The following is a 12,273-nucleotide window of genomic DNA, read 5'->3' on the forward strand; positions in this document are numbered from 1 at the left end:
GCGCTGGGGAATAGCAGGGTGCAAGAATCTGCATTTAAAATAGAGGAGCCATTACTCTACGACGGGACGTGAAAGCAATGTCATCTGCAGGAAAGTGTTAAGGGTCTTACAACATCAGTAGTGCGTCTTCTGGGAGGCTGTGTAGGAAAACCAGGCTCAAGTATTCAAGTATTCTTTTGTACAAAAAGAGCAACAGTGCAAGCAACATGCAGCTATTCTGACAGCTGTCCGGAAAATACCTGAGTTTCTCTGAGAGACATCTGCTGAAGACCTTTTCGTGCTGACAAAATTCTGCAAGGTAGAGAGGACCGGAGCGAGTGCGGGGTGGAAGTGGCTGTGGGCACTCTGTTGGCTCGCCTGAAATTAAACGTAAATCAGAACCTGAGAGTCAAACCCAAACGTGAACTTCAAACCAGCTCCTGTGACATACGGGCGCAGCTGTCCTCTGGGAAATCAGAGTGGAAATGCCACATCAGCCACACAAGTGGAAACCTCCAGCTGCATTTCCCCTGATGGAGCCTACCACAATCTGTCTCTGCATTGTGGGCACACGTGTAGAGTTGTTCAGTGGTACTACAGAATGGCTCTTGGGGGTTTTGGGAGCAGACGACCTCCAGAGGTCCCTTCCAACCTCAACCACTCTGTGATTCTGTGATCTGCTCTAGAGGTCATAACGAAGGATTAACCTCCTCCATCCCTTTCTCCCAGTTTCTCTCCAAGCATGAAGACAAGGGGAAATAATGGTTGCTGATAAATCTGGTGGGCATCTTCCTCACAACCATTTAACCAGGATCCCTCCCCACTTCCAGAATAACAACAGAGGTGCATGCAGCACAGGACGCCCGTGTCTTACTGCCAACAGGAGGGACAAGCTGGCAGATAGCTGCTCGTGCACGCTATCAACTCTGCATTGCTCCCTTCCAGCACTGCTTTTCCCTATCTCCATATCTGGCCTTATCTTCAGACTTGCTCCCCCTTGGAGAAAACATTGTTATCAGTTTAGGAAATGTGTCTGAACAACAGGTTTCACTGTAGCCAGACCTTTTTGACTAAGCTGGCTTATACGAAACAAAGATCTGCTCCACACTTCTGGGCGCACAGCAGAGCTTTCTTCCCCTAAATGCATTAGGCGGCGAATCAAAAGCTCTGGCAGCATTCATCCAAACTGACCAGTGTGCAGCTGTCAGTGACGAACAACAGGCAGAGCACAATTTCCACGTCTAGTTGCCAATTCATGGGTCAGTTAACACAATTTGCAATGTGCGTGAAAGAAATCACTGTCCTGCACCACGAGGCTTATGTTTCTACTGTTAAAGGTATGCAACAGACCAAAAAAAAAAAAAAAAAAGCCAAGTGAGGACAAAAGTTCTGGATGCTCTTGGCCAGCAGCTTCTGACACATCGCTCACAGTTGTGCAAATCATTCAAGCTGATTTGCCGTATTATCTGCCAAGATTTTTATAACTCTTGGAACTGTTTTGCTGAGAAACATTTATTCCATTTTCAAAATCACCAAGTCACTTTGGAGCAGAGAGATGCAGGCTCTCCAATGACTCTGCATTAAGAGCAGCAGCTAAGACTTCTTGTATTAAAAGAAATACAGAAATTAACAGGTTCCTGAAAAAGCTACAAAATGCTAGAAAGGGAGATGACATCGTTAGCATTTGATTTTATTTTCTACCTAGAAAAACATTCTGGCATTTTGCTTCAGCTGAGTTTACATTGCAATACGCAATCATTTTTAACTATCACTTTTTGATTACAGAGCTCTTGCTTATGCTAACTGTTGATAAAACAACCCAAAAAGTAATAATCACGACCGCTGTCTTTACTGAACGCAATCAGTATCATGTTCCTCTGTTGCTTCATTTTTCCTTGCCTGAATGCAGATGTTTCTCCAACAATATTTAGGCATTATTTTTAAAGCTGGGCTTAGCACAGCTGTTCCCACATGGCTACGGGCTCCTTTGCCCTTCCCGACACTTCACCCACACAGACAGCAGACCGGATCACTGCTGGCCTTCATAAAGTTAAGAAATCATGCCACATGACTATGATTTTTTGGCACCCTTTTGGATTGTTCAAGCACGAAATCAAGGACAAGCCTCTTCTCCTACCAACCTGATCACTAGGATTGTTTTTTTCCCTAAAAACATTACTGCTTTAAAGTACATCCCTAAGCCTCCTATTGCTCCTCGCCATTTCCAAAACCAAGCCCCTTCTCTTAAGCATTTGTGGAGGCTGGGCTGGACCCCACTGGTGCTCAGCCTCTGCATGCTGAGGAGAGGGAGGCATGCTGGCAACGTCCCCCATGTCCCCAGCAGCTGCCCTGGTGCAGAGAGCGGGCAAAACACTCATAGCAATTGCACTGCTGTGAACCACAGCTTGTGTCTCTCTGGGACGTTTGCAACTTCAATATCATGGCAAAACAGTCAGTCTTCAGCAGGAAAAATCCATTAAAAACCAGTTTTCTAAGTCATTTAAGCCTTGCTTCTCCTCCTTGCTGTACTTAGACTTTAATACTAATAGTATCAATGTCTGAGTGGATTGGGGGAAGCGAGAAGAGGGGGAAAGCCCTGCACTGATTGAAAAATGAATTGTTGTCCTCGCTTCAGGTAAAAAGCAAGTGAAGCAGGAAATTGCTCTGTGTTTTCTTTGAGAGCAAAGCAGCTCTCATGTGGTTCTGCCATAAGATAGGCGAAGATACAGTTCAGTTTCATTAACTCATTTTGATTGACAAAACAGCTGCAGCAAATGCATTCAGCGTTTTTTGCAGGTCTAAAAAACTTCTGGGCATCATCATTTGAGAAAGATATTACATATTTCTGATGCGTTTCGGGAAGACACTAACAAACAAAAAAATCATTAACCAATTCTTCCACTTATTCAGCATTTCAGCACGATGCTTTTTCTGCAGTTGAGCAAAGCAAATTATTGTGATAAAGTATTTTGTTCCACATCCTCAGCAGTAAATGATAGAAGAACTGAGCTTCGTGTGCAACCCTGTGCACTGTTCCCATTCCTTGCCCTTCACAGCTTCATTTTATACATATGAATTTGTCACTAACCTGACTGTTTTGGGATGTTTTCCGTGCTGACAGCCATGATCCAGCTCGCAACCTCCCAAGCTCGAGATGCACTAGGCCTTGGGCACACTTGGGAAAAAGAACCACAATGTACAGCATTTAAGTAGACATATAATATTTCATGCTTTCCTGGAGAGAACTGTGTTTATATTCAGCACCACAACCCCAGGAAGAAAACCACAATGTGCTGAATACTAAAAATATTAACGCCCCAGACTGGGGTTTATCCTGGTTGCTGAAGTCAGTATGAATGTTTCTACTGGCAAAGGGTTCTTAGGTCACACTGCAGATGGCCAATTACACAATTAAAACAAATAAAAAGCTCCCGACTCTTCCACGGAAGTCTGTCACAAACAATATTTGTGAAACAGACTTCAGAGGGAAAAGCCACAGAAAAGGGTGAATTTAACAAATATGGGCTCAACTTCACGTTATACCCTCATATCACCAATTTCCAGTCCTTATATAGGTAAAGTACTTTTGGCTAAGTAGCAATCATGAATGGAAAAACAAAAAACAAACAAAAAAAGGAAATAATTAACCTTCCCTTTCCAGAAAGAAAGGAATCCTATGCAGGAACACTGGTGGTGATGGCAGGGAAAAAAGCCCTCGCCTCCAGATGCAGTTTTGTATACAAGTGGGTCCCACAGCAGCACTCCCACCCTTCGTTTCACCCTTGGTCCAGGCTGTCAGCCCTGATGAAGGAGCTGACAATGGGAATTTGTGGCTGGGGCATCCCGGGTCCTCTCCTCCCTCTCAAGCCCAGACAGCAGCCACATGCTTTCTAACGGAAAAAGGCAAATTCTCTCCCAGACCACACAACTTCAAAGTATACAACCACCCCTGCAAGATGAAAAGCTGTGCAGAAACGGATTGAAGTTGCAATTTTATAGTTGCAGGTTAGTACAGCAAAGCCAAAGGCACTTTACTGCAGGGCAGCTCTTATTTGTATGCCTCTCAGGTTTCAAAATATTTTTCTAGCTCATGAAATATACACTTGCATCTTCAAAAAAATGTCTAAATATTATACATGGCTTTGTTTTCTCATTTCATGCCATTCCACTTCTAAATACACATGAAGTGATTTTAAATGAATCTCTCGCAGTAATTTCAGATGAAATTCCTGTCTTTGTAATCAGTCTGAGCTGTCCTGTGTATGAGTAAATAGCACTTCAGGATAATTACCTCGCACAGTGTCAGTAACTGCAATTCCATATCTTAAATGTATTATGTACTCACCTTAAGTATAGTGGCAACAGTCTCTTGTGAGGCATTTCTCATATCCTCTCCATTAACAGACAAAATCTGATCTCCTTGAATTAATCTTCCGTCTAGGTCTGCAGCTCCTCCTTTAACAATGTCAGAGATAAACACTCCACTTCCATTTCTAACAATGCAAGAAGCATATGGCTAATTACACAATCCAATATTCTTTGGGAGACCAATTTAGATTACTTGCATTTAAGAGACATTAAAAGAAACCTGTGAGAAGAGCACGAACAAGTTTTATACCCCATTCAACTCTTTGAGTGTAAAAAAAATCTGAAATTTAAAATTGAGGCATGTTTTGCTGCGTTTAATGCTGTCTTTCCCCTTTTCCTGTTAGTTCTGTTTAATCCATAAAGATTCATGAAAAATACCACTTGTATAAATAAAAAAGCCAAGGATCAGACTAAGATGGAGTTAAACCATCCCCTCATGTGCCTGATCTGAATTATGCAGCCTCAGATTTTTTTACTTTACTTTTTATATTCCCCCTAAAGGTTCAGCTTGGTTTCTTCTCTAAAACCCTGGAGGCCCCAAACGGAGAGAAGTTTGCAGAGAAGACTTTTAAGTTTGCACTGAGTTATGCAGCAGAAAATCCAGCTTTGTGGCTGTCTGCCTGCAGCGAGGCTTGCGAGAACTGGAAAGCAGCAGTCGGGCAGCCGAGGGGCATGTGAGCAGATTCCCAAGCTGCAGCCTCAGCAGGAGGCTCCCTTCCCATGCTGCAGGACCCCTCTGTGCCCAGCCCCAGCTACCAGGGCTCGCTGTGGAGCTGGTACGGGCTGAGATGCACGGGCTTGGGATCCTTCACCCTGCAGGACATAAGGTTTCACTGGCTGATCGCTGGCCATCATCAGATCAACTTCAGATTGGAGGTTGCCTCGTAGGTGGAAACCCCCACAAGGCAAGCAGTTAGCAACAGTACAGGAAGTTTTGCACAGAAGCAGCCGAGGGAGGGCTGGAGTCTGTATTACCATCTGTAGGGTAATTTACATAAGCTATATTAATTACCCAACCTGCAATCTGCTCACAACACCTGGGTTAAACATCACCACTCTTGTAAAAGGAAAAAAAAACTGCTGTGGAAACTTCACTGACCATACGCAGTCAGGATAATGACATGATGATTTGTAATTGGGAAAATAAATTTTTTTTGGCAATGCAGAAGAGCAACCATACGATTCGTACCCACCAGAGCTGAATGAGTGCTCGCCTGTGTCGTGCTGTAAATCTCTTCTAGCAATGAAAGATTAAATCTATCAGTGCTCTAGTTTGAATGATCTAATAGCACTGGTTTAGAAATATATCAGCAAGAAGTCAGATTTTATTAAGCAGCTGTTACCTACCGCAGTATCTTGGATTCTGTTCTCTATTCACAGAACCACTGTCTGTAGTGTTGTATGGTCACTCACATGTCTTACATGATTTGGGTCTAAATCTTTACCAGCCTCTTACCTTCCACCAAAACTGGTCATTTTGAAACCAAGCAGGCTATAGATCTAACAGATAAATCCATTTTCATCCTCGTATTTTGAAATAGGAAAGTTTTCTTCCCATGTTGAAATCAGAGAAGGGCTCGGCCACAGCTCTGTTTAAGCCATCAGAGCTTTCCCCAGTTCTCCATGTGCTCACCTGGGCACGCACAAAGTGGGACACAGTGCCACAGGCTGGGAGTTTTCCCAGGGAATAGCAGCCTTTATTACACAGGTCTGCTGTTGTTCTGTTAAGAGAAGTAAGGATCGCAACCCCATGACATCCTTGAAGATACTCAGATACAAAATCTTGTTGCTCATGGACTTTTTCCTTTATTTCATACTCCATTTAATGGCTACAGCTGTTCACATGGCGAAAAGCAAAGTATTTCCCATTTGTAGCGCAGTCTGATCAAAGAGAAGCTCTTACCGTTTTCCAGCTATGCTGAGCCCTAGTCCCCGGCCTGTTTTCTTCTGAATATCTACATGGAAGATCTCTAAATTTTCTTCATCTTTGTAATGAGCTTCATCTCTGTAAACAACCAATTGCACCTTCTGAGGTGTCTGTCTCAGCGCAGTGATAGCTTCTTCATGGTTGGCGTTCCGCAAATCGATCCCATTCACCTGAAATAATCAGTGTTTTCTTTCCAAATGACATATGCGAATGATCCTTTCATCACATCCTACCCTTGTGTGACAGGACAAATTTGTCAAATTGACACCTCTTGGCACTCTAATTTAGTGCTCCGATTTCCAGAGGGCTGAGCGTCTGCTTTCCTGCTGAATGAGATTGCGTGTGTTCTGCCACCGTCTAGATTAAATCCAAACAATCAAAACAGTGTGGCTTGTAAGTTCTGTAGATATTCTGTCCTTCTTTTTAAATACTGGAATCTTGAACAGTGCTTACATTCTTACAACTAGACAACGCATGACGTGCTCCCTTCAACCTTCCTATGCCTCTACTCCTTCTCCTTACAGGTACCAGTGCTTGAATTCCTCCTCCCCTGGCTAAGTAACACTGTCCAGCCAACGACACCAGGAATCAGAAACATTAGCGAATGGCCATGGTGAAGCCAAGGCAGGACATGTTAAATGGTTATTTTGCTTTATTCCAATAGATGGCACACAAGACCACTCCTGTAGCATTTGATTACATTTCTCTTACAGTAACCTGGAAATGTTTCAGTATTATCAAATCGAACAAAAAGTTCTGATCGAATGCTTAAGTACCTGAAAAAACTATCGAAACTTGAAATCTGATCTCCTAACTTTGCCAAGCCTGACACAGAGATGCCCTGTAAGGTGTTTGCCCATACTCTGTTGGGCAAAAATCTCTTTTCTTCAAATATCAACACATAAATGTTTTCCAAGTCTGGCTAGCAAGCAGCATGGACTGTAGCTGAATAACAATACAATGGTAATCTACTTACATTTAAATAATAAGTTTTAAGGCAATGGAAATATTTCTCTGTATTTCTAAATATGCAAAGTTATAATCATACTTGATTTTGCATTAAGATAATTAAGCCTAATCTACAGTAATTGTATTTTTTTTGTACTAACTCTGTAGTCATTTATTTATACACTGCCTCAGTATTGTTTCCTTGACATGGCATCTATGTGTGCTTTATCACACCAATCTGAAACTCATTCAGAGTCATCCTTCTGCTTCATTAGTACAGCTTTAAAGCTGAATATAACAATATAATGCACACAATATCACTTCTTGGCCAAGAGCATACATTAGCACCTTCCCATTTTTATCCCCTGGCAAATTATCTCTATCCTTCCTACCAATTTTAATCCCCCAGGCTAATATCGTACTCTGATAATACACAGTCTATTTCTAAAATGAAAATACAATCCCCAAGTTGCCCCCCTATTCCTACTATTCATTCCCTACACACTAAGCTTAAAAGAAAGCGATTCCCTATCTGCCAGCGAGCACTGTCTAAACCAGCTCCCACGCTTCTTAATCTATTCTGACTTCCATCTCACACCCCTTCCCATTCTTCATCTTGTCCAGACTCAGCACTTCCCATCCTTGCCAGTCATCACCACTTCTTTCTTCATACTCCCTCCGATCACCTCGACTTCATCCTGCTGCAGAACACCTTATCGCTGACCGGCCGTGCGTGAGGAGGCCTGGCCTGAGGGAGCCGGCAGCGCTCATGGCCGCGGATGGCGGCGGCCCTGAGGCCTTGTGGGCCGGCCATCGCCCGTCCTGCCCTGAGCCTCGCACACGGGCAGAGCAGATGCCACAAGCTCCGGCCGCAGACGAACGAAAGGCCTCGAATGCAAGATTAAACAGATGAATAACGCCGAGCTATTGGACATGACAGCTGAACTATGTCCCCCCCCCCCCCCCCCCCCCCCCCCCCCCCCCCCCCCCCCCCCCTAACTTTAATACATTCTCAATTTGTCCCCTTCAGTTTATGTGAATATGTAAGGAAATGGGAATTTGTCAGGATGGTCTCAGTGGCAGAAAAGCAGCTTCAAGTACAGCTCCTGCAAAGGGTCTCTGTTTTCGCTGAAGGAAACCTATGCTGAACCGAACACAAATCTACACCACAAAGACGCGATCAAGCGCATGCAATGACGAGACGTGTTTACCTCAAGGATTTGATCTCCGGCCCAAAGCCTGCCATCTCTGGCTGCTGCCCCTTCTTCATAAACTTCGTGGATCACGATGGCATCCTGCGGGAAGAGAGGGCTGAGTCAGTTCCCTCATCAACGCCCCGTCCATGCGCCGGCAGTGCCGGACCAGGCCACAGCCCATCGACGGCTCTGCTCCGAGAGGGCACAGCACATGAGGAGAAAACGCATTCACATAGATATCTAGACACTTCTAAGAGTTTCCAATAAGAAAATGACTGCCACAGTCACAATACAGAGAGCTAGTAATAGGGTAAAAAGGATTTTGTTCCCCACTTCAGGGTAGGCTCGCCTAGAGCTTCTTGGGCTTCTATCATTTTTATACATTGGCATCAGCAATACTTGAACTCAGTGTGAACCGGGGTATTAATATCATCTACTTTTTATGATATTATTTAAAACCAGATTCTTTGGAGCTATGAATATTTTTAGGGACTTGGCATAGAACTCAGCTTTAAGCAAGAGCTGAATGCCTTGTGGTAAATAGTGCTGGTTAAATCTGTAAGAAATGAAATCCAGAAGAAACGAACAATGGCAAATGTTAGTTTATTACTGAGGTTGGAAAATGTAGTCAGTGGCAGATGTAGCTTCAGGGAAGGTTTCAGTGATTTAATCTTATTGCCAGCAATAGATGTCCCTGAAGAAAAAGCATTACAAAGAACATACTGTTCTCTTGCTGGTGCTTTCCTTTTGCATTGTTCTTTTTTTTTTTTTTTTGCCTCCTGAAACAAATAGGTGAACATCCTGTTACAGCACTTCAGCTGTGGTTCTGACAACCACCAGCACTCGCAAAAAGACGGGCACCGTGCACAGGCTGCTGCCCTCTCCAAAGGCATCCCCGATGTCAGGAAGAACTTTAAAACTGCTCTGGATAAATACTCCGTGATTAGTTTAGCTACTCAGGTTATCGGATAACCCATTCTCAGACAAACACAATCAACAAAAAAGCTGTGGCTGCGAAGTCCCTTTGTCAAATTTGACACAGTAGTCGAACACGCGTCTTTCTGCGGTGTGTGCAACAGGAGGCTGCGAGGTGAGCAGGGTGCGAGCCCGCTGTGCGCGGCCTTCCTGGGGCAGGAGGAGGAAATAGCTGCTGTGGCAGAACAAAGCACGCTCGTGTTTTGCAAACACTGTGAGATACTACATCTCTCATCACCAAGTTAACTTCCCCCACATTGCCTCGTGATACTTCCCCAGCACACATGGTGTACGTTGAACAGAAAGAGAGCGCGGATGCCCTAAAGCTAGCGCTCTGATCAAGACAACACTGAGAGCATTATTCCCTTTCATTCCCACTACACCTTATTTAATGATGTGGACTTGTATCTACAGCCGCTCTGCTGCTGCTGCAGCACAGCACCACTGTCATAAGCTTCATCTTTGATACATGTACACCAGTCGCTGAAAAAAGCCTGAAGGATTTTAATCACAAATGGATTACAGCTGATACAAGCGTCCCAGATGGGGAAAGAGAGATTTCAATCTACATAAATGAAGGCAAAATACCATGAGCTGTGTACCATGGTAATTAAGAAAATCAAAAGAACAGTTTGATTTAAAAAAATATACCGTTGGCAACCACAGGGTTTGCTTGAAATAACTGGAGCAGCAATTACCAATGGGACCAAGTAACACATTCACGTCCGTCTCAGCACTGCTGAACTTCTCTGCTACACATCTGAGATCTTCCTTTTTTTTTTTTTTTTTTCCCCTCTTTTGTTACCGCTGTTTTAAAACTGATCCTGTAACTCTAGTCAACACAAGAGACGTTTGTCTGGGTGGAAGCCAACACAGTGACAGTGATGTATATTTTTATGTATATTTTTTCACCTAAGGCTGATCATGGGTGAGTTTGAGAAAAAGCTGAGTCTTTGGTTTTAGAACTTCAATAGCACGCTTCACTTTTACTTTTCTAAACTCTTTTAAAATGGAAGGCATTTAGAAATCACCAACAAGATAATATACAATATTGACCAGCTTGCCAGGACAGCATCATCCAAGTAGGGCACATGAGGGCAGTGGGTGAATAAGAGGTTCAGAAGAAAAAATTGCATGTGCCATTGGTAACAGCTACCAGCTTCTCCCAGTACCACATTACTGAATGTAAAACCACATATACTTATGGCTTAGATTCAGGAATTACCAAGTGTTTTCAGTTGAATAACCCGCACCATTGATTTGCAAAGGTAACAATTCAGTACTACTCTGCAGTTCCTGCACGTGTTAGAAGCCAGACCTAGAACTAAGAATACATAGGGCATGAAAAGTTACATTCCTGTTCAGTCTGAGCCTACTCTGAAGAAGGAAACATCCATCTGACCTGCCAAAATACTGTTTTCTGAGCTTTTTTTTAAAGCAGCATAGTTGAAAGAGGCTTATCAAATCAATTAAAAGCAGAATGAAGAAATGTGCCTGCAATGTACTCGCAAGATTTTAAAATAGTCCATAGCATAAGTCTTACCTTCCTTAGCTTATAAACTGTGACAAAAGACGTCTTACCTCTGTTATTTCTGGCATCTGCTCAATATAAATTCAACCCAGAAGTAATCTTTTTCCATTGAACCTAGTGGGATCTGGGTAAGGCCCTATTAGTTTTGATCATCCATGACAAATCACTAGAAATTACTGACATTATTAAATATTTTATTGATACCTGTATTTTAAAAAGAGCTTGAACATGCAGTAAAGTGATTTAATGTATTATTCCAGCCATCTAACAACTAAGCCCCGATCTGTAATGACAGATTTAAGCTGTAACACTCATCTCAGTGCATCAGAAAACAACCTGGGATCTATCATGACTAAACCAATGCAGAACATTTATTTAAAGGATGGGTTTCGGTTACTGGACATCTGCAGCTCCTACTCACCAGCTTCAAATTCAGTTTTGTGCTCAGCATCTTGAGAAGTCATGTCCTTAATAGTTCAAAAAAAACCCCAACAGTCAATCAATAAAACAGAGAGGGAGGGAAAGTGGTGTCAATGTCCAACTACAGGCTGTGAATTAATGGTGGCTGTGGACAGATTTTCATTCCCATCCCTCACAACCTCCTCTCACTGCTAGTTTCGTATAGATAACGGCAGTCCACAAAAACTCTCAGCACAGAAGGGGAAAATAAAAATGCTCACCATATCAAGAACACAGCTATTTAAAGAAAGATATCTTGTTGCTGAAAGCACACACATCATAAGGTTTACAGATACATTAAAAAACTTAAAGCTTTCATCTTTGTATATTTTGACTACTCTATCAGTCTGGCACCATTAATCAGGAATTAATGCAAAGTTTAACATCTCCTGTCCATGAAGGCAGGATGCAGAATACAAGCTAGGGCATAAAACCAGCACAATTCTATGCTAAACAAAGTCCATGCTCACAGGTGTGAACATCTGACCAAGAAAACTTCGGTCCAAGTAGAAGGGAAGCTGTCTGCCACTGCTTAGCTAAATCTACGTAGGGGAAATACAGCTTGTAAAACATGCTAAGTGTGATCTACATTGTGTTTTCTTTTAAGGGAGGGGAATAGCCCTGAACTCTCGGGAAATTGGATCTCAACTCCACCCCAACTGTGAATATTTTTTCTGCTTGATTTATAACAACTTCAGAGACCCGGCAGGGGAAGCATATCAACGCACCCATCAGCAGAGAGCACAAATAGAAATGCTCCCATTAAGAATTACATTCGCTAAGAGTGACAGCTTAATCCCTCTATCTTAAATGTCAAGAACCGCTAAGGCAGAGACCTCAGGCAATGACCACATAGCACTGTCTTACTTGAACCTTTGGGAGAAAGGTGG

At 43.0% G+C, this 12,273-nt stretch overlaps 1 protein-coding gene across 9 annotated transcripts in view; it reads right to left on the reverse strand.

The window, feature by feature from the left end:
* PATJ (PATJ crumbs cell polarity complex component) overlaps positions 1–12,273 on the reverse strand; it is a 145,984-nt gene that overhangs the window by 12,142 nt on the left and 121,569 nt on the right. For all 9 annotated transcript variants that reach the window (XM_068690720.1, XM_068690726.1, XM_068690728.1 and 6 more), the window contains 5 exons: positions 8,434–8,517; positions 6,251–6,444; positions 4,325–4,472; positions 3,068–3,154; positions 240–357 (listed from right to left, as the gene is read on the reverse strand). In XM_068690720.1, the coding sequence (XP_068546821.1) occupies positions 240–357; positions 3,068–3,154; positions 4,325–4,472; positions 6,251–6,444; positions 8,434–8,517 (631 nt within the window). The remainder of the gene's footprint in view (positions 1–239; positions 358–3,067; positions 3,155–4,324; positions 4,473–6,250; positions 6,445–8,433; positions 8,518–12,273) is intronic.

Source organism: Anas acuta, chromosome 8, assembly GCF_963932015.1.
Source record: "Anas acuta chromosome 8, bAnaAcu1.1, whole genome shotgun sequence".
Taxonomy (NCBI): Eukaryota; Metazoa; Chordata; class Aves; order Anseriformes; family Anatidae; genus Anas; species Anas acuta.